Source organism: Pseudopipra pipra, chromosome 3, assembly GCF_036250125.1.
Source record: "Pseudopipra pipra isolate bDixPip1 chromosome 3, bDixPip1.hap1, whole genome shotgun sequence".
NCBI lineage: Eukaryota > Metazoa > Chordata > Aves > Passeriformes > Pipridae > Pseudopipra > Pseudopipra pipra.
This window is the reverse complement of record NC_087551.1, coordinates 9305811-9325103: the sequence shown is the minus strand read 5'-3', so window position 1 is coordinate 9325103 and position 19293 is coordinate 9305811. Positions and strand designations below refer to the sequence as shown.

The window sequence follows — 19293 nt, the reverse complement described above, 5'->3', positions numbered from 1 at the left end:
AAACAAAGTTACAGCATGTTGGTACTCGGCTTTAATTAACCTTTAAACTAAATGGTGAGCAGAAAGCATCACTTCCTCCCATTCCTGTGAACACAACACAAGTAGAAGGTAAAAGCACAGGTAAACTGAAGCACCTACAACAAATAATTCATTGGAGTTTTTGAAGGTTTTTTGGATACTCTCCCATCTTCTGTGTCCTAAGCCTCACAGGCAATTTTTTTTTGACCCATTATGTCAAAAGTATTTAGTATTTCAGCTCACAGGTAAGAGACTACAGTGCCCTTTTCCAGGACTCTTAGGCCTGCTCTGCCCTCACACCTCAGCCTGAAAACCACAAGCTTCAGCAGCACCAGCAAAGTCATGACTGAGGGGGGAACAAATAACCACCAAACACCTGGTGTAGCCCAAGTTGGTTTTGCAATGCTTTTATTACTGTATATATTAACATTGGTTTGGATAGTATGTAGCAGGCATCTCGACATTGAAGTTCATTTGTGCACTCTCTGAAGGGAAGATGTTTTACCCTCAACACAACCTCCTTCTGCTTCGCTTCCTGATCTGGGCAGCACTCGCTGCTGCTCCTGCTCTCGAGGAGCAGCCACTCACATTTATAATGAATTATACCAACAAGCACATCTCTACTAGAAAGCACATCACTTTATTGTGAAGGTCTCAAGTGGAAGAGTTCAACTTAACCATGACAATACTTTATGTATTACAATTGCCTGTTGATTTATGCAACTATGTTGAAGAAAGCTGTTAGCCAAAGTCACCCCCCCAAAAAAAAAAAAAAATCAGAGGATATTTGCACCAGTTTTAGTTTATACCTCACAACATACCTAGGCTATATTTTTACTATCACAGGGTGTATTTACTACTAGGGGAATGTTACATGGTCTTTCAAACATGAGACTATTTACAGAATAGGCTGAACATTTGAGTTTAGATAAAGCTGAACAATTTTACATGTATAGGAAGTGTTATAGGCTAGCTTTCCTGTGGCTTTTAGCTAGACATCAGGCACTAATGATTTGATTAGCTCTGTACAAAGAATCACACACCATCCAAAACCTCTTGGCTGCTGGTTAGTTCCAAATTATTTGAGATAGCGCCTACTTTGAGCAACAGTCTGGTGGGGGGCCCTGCTGCCCCCATGTCATCCTCCTGGTGCCTCGCTGCAGAACAGAATAGAAGCTAAGCTGTTGCACTAAGTCAGAAGAGTATTGATTAAAAGAGGATGGAATTAACAGTATATAGAAAAGACATAATATACTGGTAGAAAGTTACACCTCCTCCAGGTTACGCTGAAATCACTCGTGTTAGGGAAATACTGTTCTCTCCCCTACTACGCAAAGCTGTCGGGAATCCCCTAAGTGGAGTCCTTGAGAAATAAATTAAGTTCCGAGACTAAGTTAGGGAACTGTTGTACATTCAGAGTGCATTATGCCTCCATGAACATTGGCTGGGTGTTTCTAGTACAGCACACGTGCCTTAAGCACCACGACAGCTCAGGCTTTGGGGCCGCAGCCACTGGTTTGAGTTGCAGGGAAGGTCTCTGGTCTATCAGGAGGTCTGAGAGCCATGGCTGCACACACAGATATGTTTTGTGCACAATGCAAGCCTGATTTCCCCCTTAGCCATACAAATTAAGACAATATTTATCACCATACAGTTTGATATTACTTCCAATAAGTACAATATTTATTAAACATTTCTTCAGTTTTGTTACATATTGTGCAACAAATTACAATATTCTGCAGCCACAAATTATATGCAGAGTATGAAGAAACTATTAATCAGATAGTGTGATCTCTCCATTTATAATTCTACAAGAAGGAACTAGCAAATCAGATCTTACATATATCTTACTAAATTTTATGCATGGAAAGTGACAGACACTGTTGTGCTGTTTGATACAAAATGGCTAAACTTCATCTTCAGAAGACTAAACCTGACATCTAAACATGCCAATAGAAACATCAAAACAAAAATACATCCTAACCAACCACAGGAAACAGTCTGGTATCAGGAAAAGCAACAAGGATTACACGTTTATAAACCAGCACACAAAGGTTTAAAACAGTTCTGAAAATGAAGTTAGCTGTCTTGAGTCAAGGGAATAAAAAAAGTCAGTATTGACCATTTACAATCTCTGACCTTTGTGGAGACGGTAAGAATCTGTTGTAGTGCAGCTACATACAGTACAATTCAGGCAATTTTTTTTTTTCACTTGGGTTCAGATTGCAAATTCATTGTTGTGAGACAAAAGGGGGGAGGCAAGTTTTAGCAGCAACCTCCACTAGACTGCTTGACTGGAGTGCTCTGAATTTTAACATTGGACTTCTCTGCACCACCAGCTGTCGCTCCCGGGCCCATTCGTTTTTTAATCTCAGCAGCCATGGTCATGAAAGACTGTTCTACATTTGTGGCATTCTTTGCACTGGTTTCCAAAAAGGGAATTCCAAGAGAATCTGCAAATTCCTGCAAATTGAGAAACAGTGAACAGTAAGCTCATACACAGGTTCATAGCTCACCTCCTTTCCTGGTGCACTGCCGGATAAGCCACAAGTTCCTGGATTCCACCCCACCCCCCATCTCCAGTCTGACCTGCAGGACAGGGGGTCATTAAACTGCCCCCATTTGTGTCACCCTGACATCCATGTACCACAGCACTTCCCTGCTCTAGCAGCTCTGTGCATTATGAACCAAAGCAGGTGCTCACCAAGCAAACACAGCTGTTTGTATCCACATACCTTTGCTGTTGTATAGTCTACTACTTTCTTTGTGGTCAGATCACATTTGTTCCCCACCAACAACTTGTTGACGTTTTCACTGGCATAGCGGTCTATCTCCTGCAGCCACTGCTTTACATTATTGAAAGACTCCTGTGAGATAAGAGAACTGTAAGCAAGGCCCTGGGAGAGGGAAGTTCAGCACTTTGGTAATGACCAGGAAAGAACAGGAAGCAGTGCCCTGACAAATGTGATTCACAACCACGGGAGAGAACTCTCTAATGCTGCCATCCCTGATGGCCTCAGGACAGCCCAGTCACCACATGGTCTACACAGCTCCTGCTCCAAGCCCTACACAATCAGCCCTTCTTGCACTCCTCCCCCCCTGTTATTTTCCCAGCTCCATATCTTGAATATTCAAGAGCTTCTACCACCTGGGACTCTTCTTCCTCTTCCTGTAGCAGAGACACAGCACACAGCTGAAACCAGAAGAATCCCATAAATTTACAAAGCACCAGGTATCAGGTGCAAACCACCTTGTTGTAGATATGCTGGAACAACCTCTGACTGCAGAAATGCTGGATCAATATTCCAGTTAGCAATTGAACACTATTGTTCTTTTTCTATTAATGAAGACACCCTACACTTCCCAAGTGCCCTTCCAACAGGACAACTGCACCAGTAATCTTCAGAGATCCTTTCACAGAAAACACTGGCTCAGTTGTGTCCTACACACATGCTGACAATTTTCTGTTCCAAATGCCCATTTTTACTGTAGACCAAAGTTCAAGTACATTCAGAAATCTTTCAACAACTTCCATCAGTAACTCAGACTTCCTGCTACCAAAGGCAGGGTGAGAAGTATTCACACAGAACAATCAGTTACCTGCTCAGCAAGTTTGAGGTTAAGCCTAAAGTACAATTGTTTTAGAGCCACAAATCCCACTGCTCCTTTTATTTCTGTGTTCAGCCCCAAACCCTGCATAGGAATGTATACACTTGGCTTGATAAACCTCAGTGCAGCCTGGAGAACTGTGCCACTGTCTCCTTAAGATGTGCTCAGTTGTTAAATTCCTGGGTTTATTTACTTATCAGCCTGGAGAAACTCTCCAGGCACAGGTTTTAACACTTACCTGATCTGTAACATCATACACAACTATGATGCCATGAGCTCCTCTATAGTAACTGGAAGTGATAGTCCGAAACCTCTCCTGTCCCGCCGTGTCCCACTACAAGACAAGTAACAGGGTCAGTCACCGCAGTGTGGCTGTGCCAGAGTTACACAGCTTCCAGCAACACAGCTCAGAGGATCAGCCACCCAACTACAACCATACCCAAGTCACAGCTGCAGAAGTGGCTCTGAAACTGTGTGCATCAAACAGGACTTGAGGAGATCAAGTATTTTAGCTGAGAATTGCACCTGGGTAGCCACTTTTCTCAAGTGCTCATTTCCTTGGTTTCAGCCAAGGGTGGTCAGGAGATCTCTCTGAGGAGAACATGAAGCACTTTTAACCCATGGAGAAGCCATGGTTCAGTGCTCAGAAGAACAAACACAAACCAGGGCTTCGTTAGAAAGAAGGTCGGAGCTGCAGGTCTCCAACATGACCACTCCCTGCAACGTCCTTGGCACAGGAGCTCCAGCAAAAGTATTTAGAGGCAACAACTCAAACCAAACCCAGTTCTCCTGCTGTGAGACTTAAGGAGGGATATTAGGTGCCTGACCTCTTCCCCCACCCAGGACAGGAACGGCACTTGCCCAAACAGCTCCCTGGAGCCGTGTCAAGAATAGGGCTGGCTGCATGTTAGAAACAGTCAGACTCAGACTAATTCAACAGTGACAGCATTCCTAGTGGGCCGCTCTATACTCAGGACAGTTACACTGGAGTCTGGAGGCTCGGGCTTCTGGCTGTAAGCTGGACTCCTGCTTCACAACATGGAATCCCTGAGTCATTGCTGTCGAGTCCTGAGAGCCTCTGCTTGAGCTGGAAGCAGTGGCTGACAAGGATTGTGTGACCTTGCACAGATATTGGGTTTCATTACACCAGTCACCCTTTTAGAGTGCTTTAAGATTAAAGAACTGCCAAGTCTCTTCCCCTGTTTATTCCAAGTGAAGGCCAAAAGCAGCACCGCCCAGTGCTAAGGCAGACAGACCAGTTACAAGGCTTCGTGTCAGTTTTTCCACTCAGGTCAACAAAAGCAATTTCCAGCACTAGACAGTGCAGGCTGCTAGTAACAGCTGCTGTGGAATTCAGGCATCTTGGACAACTCTGTGGTATTCCTGCACTTACACAAATCCTTGCTAAAAACTGCAGAACTACACCAATTTTGATACAAGAGCACTCCAGCACAGAATCTCCTCTTTCAGGGAAACATAATAAGCATCCTTCTTTAAGGACAGGTCATGGGAAGTCCTGGAATCTTGTGAAAACTGCCTTGCCTCTTGTAACAGGGAAGCTATCACTTACATTTTAATGATTAAAGTACAAAGATAACTGCCAACAGTTATGAATATAATTCTGTGCTCAAACAGTTTAAAGTACCCAGGAGTTGAGAAATACTACTTACTATCTGAAGCTTGATTGTTTTCCCATCTAGTTCTATAGTTCTGATTTTGAAGTCCACACCAATCGTGCTGATGTAACTTTCTGTGTACGTGTCATCCTAGGAGAGAGAGTGAACAGAAGTCAAGCCAGCTGCACCTCTTCTGCAGCCACCTACTTCATTATGTACCAGGCAGACAAGGGTACTTAATTTCCTTGGAAAACCAGCCTGATCTCTCATGGCAAAGTCCAGGAGGCAACTATGCATTTCCACAGAGTATCTACTTTTCAAAAATTCTGCAAAAGCTTTTCAAACGCACCACAACCAACCAGACCTGTGTTTCAAAAACTAGTCAAAAAAGTTTTTTTTCTGGAAATCCTGCAGTGTTAAGTCCTTGTGACTCGTAGTGTAAAAACCAGTCTTTGCTCAAGTTGGCAGACTGAAGAGCTACTTAGAATAACCACTGTGGTTAATAAAATGCATCAGATTTTTATTTTCCCTTGATGTTTTTTTCGTCTGGGTTACACAGCAGCCACCTACAAGTCAGAGGCTTTGCTTCAGTCACACTCCACACATGAATTTCAGATCCTCTGCTGCTGCAGCTGGTTGCTAAGGCAGGTTAGAGTTACAGCTGAGGTACTTGTGCTGAGTCCTCTGCTCTGCAGCCTGTGTCAATACAGGAAGGAAAACTGTTGAGCAGTTTGCAGGGACCTGGCTGCAGTCTCCAGCAGGCCTTAAGGCACACAGGAAGGGCTGGATCAGCCTTTGCTACCTTCTAGTGATTGTCAGCTTGTCAGAATGAAGGAAGTTTCTATTCCTAAAGTACCCGTAGGAGAGAACTTCATGCACAATATACCACAAAAGGCTTTTATGCAACCAGTAGGTATCACAAACACAAAGGATTTCTTTGGGCTGTGAATGGAAGACATCTTGGGTAATACATCCAAGTAAGAATGAAATATTAAGCCTTTAAGAATGACATGACATTTATTTCCTTAACATTTCAATACTCAGAAGGGTATGCTTGAAAAGCCTGAAGTTTAACCTACAGCAGCAAGAACACAGGTAAGTGAATGCTGTGGTAATTCCTTATGTCAGGGTAAAACAGCTTAGTTGGAAAGTCACATTTTTCCAAAGGAAAGAGCTACTTAGTTGAAGAAACACCAGATAACTGAGCACAAACTTAAGCTGGCTATCAAAAAGGAAAAGTTGGGATTATTTGCATAAGGCCAGGATTAATTCAACAGTATCTGTGAGAGAAGCTGGCTAGACTGCTCTGGGAATACTGCTCCAGCCATGGTGTCACTTCCAATCCACTGCCTCCATGCTGTGAGCAGAGCAGGGGACATCCTTCTCCTGTTCACACTGGTTTTAGTGGATCCCTCCCCTAACACTGCACCACCAGCAGCTGTGACAGCTGTGACTGAGACTGTTTGCACACCCCAGACCACCTTTTCACACTAATAACATGACACAACAGGCTCTTCCCAGAGGTGCCCAGAGCAATTGTTCAGGCTGCGAGAACAATGCCATCGCCCTGTGGTAGCACCACACTTTAGTTTCTGAGTTAATGTCCCATATTCTCCCTTCTTTCCTCTCTTCCCACAGCAACATAAAGCTGCACTTTGATACAGGCACAGATAAGAAGTTCAATGGACTTCAGCTTTTTCTACTAAGAGCTGTCAAACCCATTTTAAATTTTCTTGTTGACAGGAAAACTTGAGCTTCTTGCATCAAAGTTCAGCCAGTGCAGCCCATCAGCAATTTTAACATTCACTAAAGGAAGCACAAGGCCTCATCATTCCTAGATTATTATTTCAATTGCTTCTCTGACTAAACAACTGGTAGATCTTTTCAATGCAGATATCAAATTTTATCTGGCAGAAAATGTTCTTATCAAGTAGTAACTGATCAAGGTCTTGCCCTGACACATTTGTACCCCTCATGCCTGAAGGCTCACACCCCAGAATTCAAGTATATCCTTCCACCTTCAGTGTTCTACCACTACCGTAATGATGGAAGTTAAATTAAGATATCTTGTTCTCTAGCAACAGGAAAATTAGAATTAAACTTAACTGGACACAGTCTTGATATTATTTCTTTCCAATTTACTCAAATACATCAGCTAGAAACAAATTCAGAAGATAGGAGGGCTTTGCAATACTATACTTATTCCCTGGTATGCCAGACCTGACAGACATCAGCCTCGCTACCAGAACTACTTGAAAGGAGAGTTCTTGCTAAGCAGCTTTTTTACATAAAGTTTTCAAGCATGATCACTTACTGCAAACCTAAGTAGAAGGCAAGATTTCCCAACACCGGAGTCTCCAATCAGAAGTAGCTTGAATAAATAGTCACTGCAGAAGGAAAAAAAAAAATTAGGTCACTTAATGAAAAACACTGTCAAGAACCAAGTTCCTTACGCCAGGGTATTATGATGTTTGAGCAGGGTAAATTAATTCACTGCTAGGAAATTCACCTACAACTCCAAGCTCCTCTATTCAGTTTAGACACTTACAATTTACTTGGTAAGGGAAGTGTGAAGCAGATGCTCTGAACGCAGCATTTTTATGTGGAACTGTGCTTTCCTAGGAAGTTACTCTGGGGATATTAGTCGGACAATCAGCAAGACTAACACAGTCCTACTCCAGCCCTTTGTGGTCTAGCACAGATGAAAATCATGCTCTGCAATTAAGTGCAAACCTCACTGCTTGGGTGAGTAACTCAAATAACATGCAGGTGGCAGTGACAGCCTGCTGCCCACCAGAGCCATTATCTTTGCATCTTTAAGAGTCAGAGGCTTCACAACATAGCTGCCCAAAGCCAACCATTTCTTTCCTCAGTTTAAGTTACCCATATTTAAGTTCCAACAGAATGCAACAGCACAATATGCAATTTAAATATACAAACTATGAACACCAAGTGTCATAGTTGCAGTGCCTGTTAAAGCAAAATTAACATCCACCTTCCACTACAGACTATTTATTAGCAGAGACCAATACTCCACCTGCCTTTAAGGAATTACAGCTAAAGTTATTGCCAGATGAGGATACATCTCTGGGGGATGTCAGGTGTGATATTAGTAATTCTCAAGACACACTTGAAGAGTTGACAACTCTTTTCTTGCCTAATGTTGAGTCTTCCCAACATTAAAGAACAAGTACAGTGTCATCAGTGACCAACCTAGATTTACACTTCTAAGAGTAGTGAAGATTTCACTGTTGGCAAAATATAAGTTTCTGTGTTAGTCCTAAGACTAATGGGGAAATTTCATAGTAGAGAACAAGCAGCAGAGACAACACAAATAACACAAGTTATTTTGCTTTTTAAGTACTACGCTAGCTCAGTTTACAACTATCCAGCCCTGTAGTGGCCAGTTTTAAGTCCTCTTCTCATTTAACCACAAGAGTTTAACAGGCATGTTTTTATGCCCACTTAACCAAGCTGAGTAAAGATTAAGTTTACGTAAATGCCTGAAATCAACTGTCCCCCACCTACTATTCTTCAGCATCACCACTGACTCTGGCTGGCAGGAATCCAGCCAGGAAACTGCTTCCATCCCCAGCTGATAACAGCCAAGCAGATGGTCAACTGCTCAGCTTTTCACCACTCCTCTGCTTCAGTGCCCAAGTGACTCTCACCCTGGCTGGCCCCAGGAACACACCCAGCTGAAACCTCCAGTTTCCAAGCACTCCTCTCAAGGCTAGAGAGAAGTCAGGAGTGGTAAATGTAGCAACTAATAAGCTGATCCTTAAAAATGCAACCTCACAGTGTAAAGCTAAAAGCACTCAAGGTATTAAAAAAGAATAACCAAAGGATACCTACCAGCTTACAGTCACAGAAGTCACCACTCCACCTGTCAAGTCATGTACTAATACAAGGCAAGATGGTTTTAGGAGAATGGCAGTTATTAACTGAAACTGTTCAGGGGGCATAAGTCACATTGCATCACAACCCACATATCTCAACAGATTCAAGATGGCTGAAACACTGATCAGAAAACTTCTTAACCCCACTAATTGTTTAGTTCCCCAAGAGCAGCAGAAACTCTCTGTAACCTGGAGACCAAGGTGAGGTACAAGAGCTGCAAGACCTGGACCACTGTTACACGTGTGCCTTCTCCCCCACCACGATGCCTCAGGAAGCTTGGGTTCTTCAGTTTCCTACATATCCAGAATTTTCAGCAATCCTGAAGTTACATTATTACTTAAAGCAAGCACTAATACACTTGAAAGTATTACAGCTTGCAGCACATTATAATCCCCTTAAGAATATTAACATGTGAATATTAGCACTACATTGTTTTTACTAAAATTAGTGGAAAAAAGTAATCCTTCCTGGTATAGGTAAGGCTTCAGCTATGAGTCTGAGATCCACCTAAAAGCCTCCCCTTGCTTCCAAGAGTAATTCAGGTTCCCCCAGACATCAAGTAACTTGTCTTCCTCTGTTACTCTTAGCACTATGAGCAGCTCCCAACCAAACCTACCCTGCCATTAAATCTGTTACTGCTCAGAAGCAAACAAGAATAACAGCTTACACACAGAACTATTGTTAAGTAAATACAACAGGAACTCAGAAGCCTTAAATACTAGGTTTGACATCTTTGCTATTCAGATCTCCCCTCACTTAGGGCTTCAGTATTTTCAGAGGCAAGTGATAACCACAGGTTCACGTGGTGGCCTTAAGCCATTTGCCTCACCCCCACCAAAACGAGGGCCAGCAACAGGCTGGAAACAGCCTTTCCTGGGTTAGCTCCGTCTCTGACCATAGAAACTGGTGTTGTGTCACAAAAACCTACTTTTGCCAGAGATAAGCAAGGCTGATGCTTAGACCTGCATCGATTTGGAAATAATTTAAGTAGAACCCTGCAATTTATGTTTTTAATTTTCTAAGACAATCCATATTGCAATAATATAGTGCCTTCCTTTCCAAACACAGTTTGGAAGCTGTACCTTTTAAAACACAGCAGGTGCCCACATAGGGGTTTGAGAAACCAAACGTGCAGCCTGTTACACACAGCCTGATGCTTGAGACAGCTCCTGGGTACAGCAATGGTTTAAAGCAAATAAAACTAAATATTTCTAGACTGAACTACACCAATAGAGTATCTGTGTAAATGGGTTCAACTGCAGCAATGGGTCCAACAAGACACACCGGTTAATTCTGGTATTTACTCCCAAAGAGCCACACAACCATTTCATTTTGCTCCTTAAACCTGAACACTTAAACTCATGAGCTCCTCCAGTTTAGAGAGCCTTCTCTGCACTACTTAGGAGACAGTGGGAATTCAGGTTAATCATTCAATTATTTCTCACCATTTACATAAGCAAGTCATACTTGGGACCCTCAGAGAAATCCCACTGGAAGAGCACACATGGCAAGGCAGGTTCAGTCAGTAGGAGTGAGGCTTTCAAATCCTCTCCACCAGGAAGGGGATGTAGTCACTTCCTCTTGCCCAAGAGATAAAGGACAAGTATGTGAAGTTTAACTGCCTCTTGCAAAGAGAAAAAAAAAAAACAGGCACCTCCAAACCAGCCCTGTGGATGTTTTGAGCAGTGCAGCAGCATCCTCCTCTTATGTGCATGTCCCGTGTCAGCAGTTCAGCAGAAAACCAGGAAATCAAGTTTTTAGGACAGGCCTGGTCAAAGCTGTGTGGAACAAGGGACCTGTGGGGCTCTAAGATACTGTTGTTTATACAGGGAGGCACGTGGGGATTTTCTAAATGCCAGGAAGGTTTTATGCCAAAGCAGACAAGACCAGGTAGTCATCTGTCTCCAAGAAGGAACTGCTGGAATCAGCTTTAATCACTGATGTCAGCTGCAAGTTTACAGTGAACAGGTACTCAGGCAGCCTCAATCCCAGGTCTTTGTTCTACCACCCTAGAAATTTTACTGAAGAGGAGCATGACTGTCACTTTGATTACACACCACTTGTGTAAGTAAACAGAACCCAGAAGACATAATGCCACTTTGCATTGCAGACCGATGTTTAGAAAGGTTAGAACACAAACAATTTCAGATGATTCCAGCAGCCTAGGAGCTGCTACTCAGTTGTCATCTACTAACCACCATCACACAAGACCGAAACCCCCTCACAGGTATTCTCTAGCACTCCTGAAGAATGAAAAAAAAAACAACTCCAGACTTACTCCAAAACCCACTTAATTTCCTCATCTCTGCTTGAGAGTATCTAGAACAAGATTCAGACACTACAGAACATGGATCAAGATTAATTCCTCGTAAGACTTGGGTAGTGCACCCACCAAAGTGTTTGTGCCAGTTAGCCAACTACATGCAAGTGGCAGAAGGGGTAGGAAATGCTGAACCTGACATGATCTAGTCACAGCAGAATCAATATTGACATTTTGCTAATTTAAACACCAGCGGGGAGGGAGGAACACAGAAGGAATACATCCCAGTGCTCACTGGGCAGGTGTTTTCAGAATTTAGCTTCCAAACACTAATATCTCATCCACTCCTCTTCAGCTCCAAATAGTCCACTAGGCTGTCCCACAGCCCTGAAGTTCCAAGGAAGCTCTCAGAACCACACACACCTCCCCCTTCAAGCCCTTGCACGAGCAGATTCTAATCCTGAACTTTAGCAGGAAAATTGAAGGAAACAGGTCTTTAGTGAGAGATTTTAACCATCACACTGACTTCTGACAGAGTTCTGGCACGCCCAGAAGAGAGGATCTGGGGCCACAGCCTGATCTGAAGCTGTGATAAGGAAGTGAGAATGTGTTACAAGGCACTTCTAAGAGGAAAGCGGACATATCTGCTACAGGGAACTAGAAAGAATAATGTCATAATACCTTAAATCTTATTCCTAGGTTAACACGGACCCAAGTACACCCATTACAGTGCCAGGTATTTTCTGTCCATCTTACCACACCCTTCCCATCTCCTCCCCTCATCCTGCAGGCCAAACCGTATCAGGAAGTGGCAATTTAACACTACAAGTTAATCTTAAACTACAGCTTTTCCTCTTTGTTTCACTTTCAAGAACGCAGCTCGTTCTGTGAGGAACAAGGAACGAGCGCTCTTCACTGAGAACAAGCCTCCCTCAGAACGTTTTCCCCCTCTTCACAGCAGCTTTCAGTACCTCATTGCAGGGAATGACTCTCTGCATTATTCTAGAGAGCTGAGAGACTACAAGAAAGGCAAAAAAAAACCCCAAACCAAACACGTCTGGAAAAAGCCCTTTTCAACCCGTTTCTGTTAGTGGTCTAATACTTTGCAGGTGTTAAAACTCAGAGTCTCACAGGTAAATTTGAGTTTAACTGTTGAGGACCACAGAGGCACCAGCAGATTGCTGGCCTTTCATCCCCTGCCCACCTCCAGCTACTTGTCCTGGTGTTTTCCTAAGCTACACATGCAAGTTTGGGATGTAATCTTGCCAAGATGTAACTTGAGTTCCTGGCTGTACCCCTTGGGTTTCGCCAACTCCCTCACACCAGCTGATGAACACTTGTTTGCTCCTCAGGTGATTTTAAGAGGTAACATTTGTGCAAACAGCCAGAGGATCCACGGACATGCGAGAGTCAGGAGTCTATGTTGTGTGGAAAAGCTGTGAGGACAGAGGTTGTGAGAGTGTCTGCCAGGAGCAGAGTCCATGGGTATCCAGACCAGCAACATCACACCACACGTGTGTTTCAGTACCAGAACCCCCTGAGTGACATCAGAGGGCACAGTGGCTTCACCACCCCCAAACTGGAGTGCCAGCAAAGCCAGAAGCCTAAACACACCCTAAAGGTTAAAGGGTTGGCAGTGCAGCAGCTGATTTCTGAAGTGCTTTTTAAACTTCACTCCAAGTCACTCCTCTCATTCGTTCAAAAAAAACCCACGAGCAAAACAGGGTTTATTGTCCCCCACAGCCCGGTGGGAAGGACACAGCTCTCAGGAGCTACTAGAGAGCTCAGACACCTGAGCAGAGAGCTCAGACACCCCGACTCCCGAGAGGGGAAAGGCCACACTCACACAACGACCCTCCCAAAAAACAAAAAACCCTGTGTCATCCCCAGCCTTTCCAGGCAAGTGCTATTCCAGCTCCAGTCAGAGCCCCGAGAGCGCTCCATTATTGAGTCGCAGCGTTGCAAAATCTACATAGGCAAGAAGTGTTTTGCAAGAGCCATGTGACACACACATGACTCGCAGCTCCGGCGAAGGGTGGACCCCTGGCCGTCGATCCGCCGCGGGCCGGGGCCATCGCCTTTCCCCAGGCGCCGGTGCCCCCCCGGGCACTTGTTGGATCCAAGGCCCCGCTGTGCTTCCCGAGCTCCGGGAAAATCGCCGTGGGCTGCGCCCCATGGCGCTCCCGGGGCGCTGGGGTGGCGATGCCGGTTCGTAGCGGGGACACCACTGACCCCTCACGGCCCCCCCGGTCCCACCCCTGGGCCGCCCCCCCTTCTCCTCTCCCGCCGCCTGGCCCCGGGCGCGGCCCCGCGGACACCGGGAGGGGGGGGATCGAGCCATCGGAACCACGGCCTCGGCCCGGCCCCCCCCGCGCCGCGCGGCGCCCCCAGCGCGGCCCCGGGGCCTCCGCGCCCCGCACTCACTATTCGGGGTTCATGCTGGACATGTCCGTGGGGCCCGCGGCCCGAGGGACGGCGAGCGCGCTGTGAGAGGGGGGGCGGTGCGGCGGCACCTCCCGCCGCCGAGGGCAGGCGCTCCGCGGTGCGCTGGTCCGAGGGAGCCGCGATCACCCGGCGCTCGGCTCGGCTCGTCCGCCCGCGCCCGCTCCGCGGCCTCCGCGCTGCGCCTCAGCCCAAAATGGCCGCCGGAGCCCGACCAGGAAACGGGGCGGCCGCTCGCCGAGCAGCGCTTACATGGCCGGGGGGCGGTCGCGGGGTGTCACGGGAAACCGAGTCCGCGCCGCCGCCGCCGGCCCGCAGAAACCGCCCCTTGTGGACTCGCTCTCCCGGCTGCCCCCGCGGCGGCGGCGGCGCATGCGCACCGGCCGGCCTTTCTTCCCTAGGCCCCGTCGGCTTGGCGCGGCGGGTGGCGCCACTGATTGGCCGCAGGGCGCCGGCCGGGGTGACGTCAGCGGGCAGACGTGGCAGCTCGGGCGAGTCAGCGCGCGGGAGGGGCGGGGGCGGGGCCTTCGCGCGCGGGGGGCGGGGCCTCGCGGGGCCGCGCCCGAGAGTTATCCCGGGGCAGAGTCCGGGGCGCATCCCTGGTCCCGTGGCGGGCTCCATCCTTCCATCCCTCCCGGGATCCATCCGTTTCTCCATGTCTTCCTCCATCCCTTCCTCCATCCCTCCGTCCCTCGGGGCCCGGTACCCCCCAGCGCGGCCCGGTGGTTCCCTTTCCTCCTGTGGTTACCTTATTTCTCCCGGTGGTTCCCTTCCCTCCACGCCAGGCGATGACCAGGCGATTCCGACCCCCGCCCGGGTCTGACCCCCACGCCCCGATGGGGTTCCCAGTGTCCCACCAAGGCCCCGGGGCCGGGGGGTGGTGGGAGGGACAGGGCAGGGACATCGCACGTCGGGAATGTTCCTTGGGAATGCGGACAGGCCGGCAGGTGGAGGGAGGAAGGGGAGAACCCGTTCTGCTGCTTGTTTTACCACTTATCTCCGTGTCTGGTGGGGGTAGAACTGGAGACCTTGCACTAAAACTGGGAAGCGCAGGGGTGGCAGCTCAGGAGCACCTGGAGCAGCACAGGGGCTTCTCCAGCCTCTGTCAGGCCTCTGTTCTCCACGGGCATTAGTAAGTCACAATGCTTTTTTACACTGCCATTGCATCTTTTATCAAAGGCTTTTTTTCAGTGTTAGTTAGCTCGCATTTCACAGCATTCTTTGGGAACAGTAAATATTTCCACGCTCTTTTTGCTGCTGGGCGTGGAGGGACTGTCCCATGCTTGGGATCTCAGAGCAAACAACCTGTTACAGCTGGAAGAATTTGCAATACAGGAGTGTGGTTTTCTGGTCAACCACTTATAGCAAATTCTCACTCAACATCAGATTGTGTTGCTGGCACTTTAGTTGTTGATGTTCCCAGGTTTATTCCTAGGCCCCAGCTGATTCCACAGCATCACAGAGGGCACAGGACTGCAACACTGCACATCATTCCAGACTCATACACAGGGCACTGCTAAACCTTACAAGTCTTAACAGCTCCTTGTAATGAGCTCAGGAATTTAAATCCCCACTAAACACATATTATCTGACATTATTTCATTACAAAGGGCATAGTATAATACACTGACCAAAGTTTATCTTCCAACAGGCTCAAAGGACAGGAGGAACAATCTCCAAGTGTATTGCAAGATCACTGAAACATCCTGTGCAGGGAAGTGTGTGTAGGACTCAGTTTACAAGCTGGGAAGCTTTAGATGCTTTAGATGGGAAGCCTTAGATGTGTTCACAATCCTGAATTCCAGGAGTGTAAGTACAGCCAGGGACTATCAAAATAACCAGTGTGAATGGGAGTCTTTCCCTTGGACAGCAACAGAGTAGAGCTGAAGCCCCAGAGGAACCGAAATTGCAGACTTGTCCTTTTTCTCCCCACAGTAAGACCAAGAGAAGTCACTCATGCTCCTCACATCTTTGTGGTTTTAGTTACGTTCAGTTCCTCACAAAAAGTCAATAAACTGTGCTGGGTGTAATTGGCAATGCTGAGCACTGGTTACCAAGGGTTTGGGTTTCCTTTGCTTTCTCTCCTTGCTTGTTAGGTAACACAATCTACAGATGAATCTACCACATACCTTGCTGTACTTGCTGCTTTTGTGGTGGCCATCGCCAAAGTTTCCACTTCCCTTTCTCTATTACTTTGTGCACTTGTGAAACAATACCCATTTTGTTTGATGTTTGCCATCAGAAATCTAGTGAATCCTCTGAGACTCTCTCCTCTCTGTGCAGCACAACTCTCAAGGCACTCTATGGAAGGTGACCAGATGTGCAGGAATATCCCAGATGACAAACTTCATTTAGCAGGCAGCACTTAATTCTCTGCTGAGTACAAAAATTGGTTTTGCAGGGACCTTTTTAACATTTGTGCTTTTACTTTTCTCTTTCTCAGTGAAACAAAAAGCTCCAACCACCCCAATTCCTTATTCTGTTGTCAGGAATAATGCTCACAGGCCACAAATACATAAGAGGCTCTGCCACATATGGCACTGCCTAAATGTACCCAGCAAAGTCAGAGTAGACACAGGGACAAACCAACACCAGCTAACTATGAACCCACAAATTAGATTTACTTCTGAAGTAGGGCACAGGTTAATAAGAGTTTGGGATGCTGTTTTATCTCAGAGAAATGTGTCTGTGTCTGAGACGAGCATATTTAATCTGTGTGACTGCACTGGCAGGGTGGCAGTCATAGCAACCCCTGGCTAAGGGGTAAGTATGAAAAGCAAGTCTCCCCCCAGCTCTGTGGGGAGGTGCAGGGAGGTTTTTATGCTGCCCATGCTCAGGCTGAGGTCACCTGCTGCCCTGATGTCACCTGCAGCTGAGTGCATGCACGTGTTTAACTGGATGAACAGACTCAGCTGGAGACCCCTGCCTGCTATCTAGCTGGGATCTCAGCAGTGGTTTATAACCTGTGTATCACATTCTGTCCTGTCTCTCCTCCTGCCTCCAGGGGTTATTCACAGTTTGTCTTGTACACCATGAACTGCTGGATGGTCAGAGAGGCCTTGCTCTTCTCTCACTATCAGGAGTGTAATGCAAAGGGCAATATCAGATGCCAGTTAGGGAAACATTGTTTGTGTACCCTCAGGGCTGAATTCTGCCTGTGAAAATAGAGGTTGATTTTATCCTGTTAGCTGCAGAATTTCCTTCAGCTTGGACTACGGTGCTCTACCAGAGCAGCCAAGGGAAAGCCATGAGCACATGACATGTAACCACCTTCCCCTGTCCCATCCACCCTGGGGCAGTGTCCTGACCCACTAACTCGTGTTTCGGAGGTTGAACTCTGCTTGGTTCCTGGTTCCACTCAGGTAATCTGCCCTCCCCTGCTCCCATCTCTCTCCTCCCCAGGCCACAAAAGGCGTGTGCCAGAGAAGGTTTTGGGAAACGAGGGGACAGGAGAGCAGAGGATGGGAGGGAGGGCAAAAGCAAGCTGCAGTGGCTACAGTCAGGTGTCAGAGGGGAAAGGAAGGAGGAGAAACAGCACAGATGATGGGGGGAGGAATGTTACAGCTCAGGTTTTGCAGTGCAGTACAGAGCCCCCATGCCTGCTCTGCCAGTGGGACTGGGGTGGTGTCCCCTCTGTGGATTGCAGTCTGCAGAAAGCAGGATTCATTCTACCTTCCTCTTCTGCCCTTACTTTATATGAGATGGTCCATATTTCTTAGCTATATAACCATATCATACAGTCACAGGGTGAAGGAAGGTTTCAGGTCTGCTCTCTACCACTCTACCACAGTTTTACCCTGAAAATGTCTTTTTTTCCCCTGTGTAACAGTTCTTGAACCAAAGGCAGGAGGAATCAGGCTTCTGACCCAGAACTGCCTCCCCATAAAGCTGTCACGTTAGCACAGCAGGGTTCAGATACCATTTGCCCCCTGCTGGGTCCTTTTCCCTAGACTACGTATAAAATCAGAAAAAAAAAAAATATAGGTATTTATTTGCCCTCTTGCCTTCTTCTGCCCTTCACTTCCCCTCCCCCTTCTCAGTGTCTGATCCATGGAGTGGGAAGCTCACAGGCTGATAGATGCACAACAGTCTAGCCAAGAAGGTCAGGCACCAGGAAGGCACAACATTGCAATTGGCTGTTTTGATACTGGGAGTGCTGGGGAACAAACACTGATTTTAGCTTATCAATAGCAGTGTGTTTCTCTCGTCTTGCTCACAGTCCTCCCATGTATATAATCTCTCTGCAGGACTTGTCAGCTACCGGTGTTTTTTAGACAATATAACCAATCCATTTTGGATGTGTTGGCAGCACACCTAAAGTGGTGTCAGCAAATTCTTCCTATTCATTCTTGATTTAGGAAGTAAAGGGCAAGGGAGAAGTAAGTTGCTGATGGATCTGTGGTACTGTTGGAAGGGAAAGAACAAATGAACCCATACTCAGGTGTAGTCTAATGTCAGAAAAATAGTAATGGAGAGGAAAACGGTATTTTGGAACCATTTCAAAGTGCTGGTCCACTACCACTCACTGCTTCTTACAGAAGTGCAGCGAAATTTATTGGTCTGTGAATCACCAGGAAACAGCTGATGTCCAGCTCTACCTCTTGGTTTTGCTGGACATCTGGCCTGTGCTGTCACATCCTACAGTGAGGGGAATGGAACCAGAACTTTCACATTGGTTCCAATCACAGGCAGAAGACAAGAGGTGCGGGCAGGGTGAGGTATCAAGAGCACTCAGGGGATGTGAAGCAATAGCAGGATGCTCGGAGAGCAGATGTCCAACTCCAGTGAGCTAAATCTCTTTTGGGAAACTCCTAGAAGGAGATCTAGCACCTTGTTCTGCCTCCTTTCCTCAGGCCCAGTTTACTTGAGTACTGCCGTGAGCATGTGGAAGTTTTTCTGGCAACTGTCACCCAAATTTGAAGTAGAAAATTATGTTGAGCAAGACATGAAACACTGTAATAAGCTGATTACCTATTAACTTTGGTATCTTTCCTTTTTTGACTTTACACTGTTGCCATGGTTCAGATCATGATTTCGCTATATTTTGCAAAACTGACAATACCACATTTTGTATTGTGTGAGTAGCTATGGAGAAAGCAGAGGGTTGTGGGAGTTGCGGCTTCTGGGACACGAGCCTCATGGAAGCAGGGTAACATTGCCAGCTTAGGACAGCAACTGAATGCACCTGCTAAAATCATGGAAAAAAAAGAAGATTGGAAGAGACTCCAAGAGATGATCCTCTGTCAGTTCCTCTGCTTCAGCTGCATCAATTTTGATGTCAATAATGGCGTTCTTGAAAACGTCCAGATATGACAATTCCACCGTTCCCACAGACCATTTATGACAGCATCCGCAAGAAAGGTAAAAAAAGCTCACCACTAAAATGATTCCAAGGATAAATTAAGCATCTCAGGCTTTTACTTAAATTTGCTGGTGAACTCAGTACAC

General features: G+C 46.5%; 1 protein-coding gene and 1 long non-coding RNA gene across 2 annotated transcripts; one reads left to right on the top strand and one right to left on the bottom strand.

Moving 5' to 3' along the window:
• Positions 1-637: 637 nt before the first annotated feature.
• Positions 638-14234, bottom strand: RAB1A (RAB1A, member RAS oncogene family). The gene is given in 9 exon segments (XM_064647634.1): positions 638-2481; positions 2754-2885; positions 3866-3961; positions 5298-5393; positions 7558-7630; positions 13828-13895; positions 13897-13929; positions 13931-14164; positions 14166-14234. Coding segments are annotated over 9 exon segments (984 nt in total). The 5' UTR covers positions 14220-14234; the 3' UTR covers positions 638-2283.
• Positions 14235-14361: 127 nt separating this feature from the next.
• Positions 14362-15898, top strand: LOC135410827 (uncharacterized). Its single transcript, XR_010428894.1, has 2 exons — positions 14362-14977; positions 15497-15898. It is a non-coding gene; the product is annotated as an uncharacterized LOC135410827 (long non-coding RNA).
• Positions 15899-19293: the final 3395 nt, after the last annotated feature.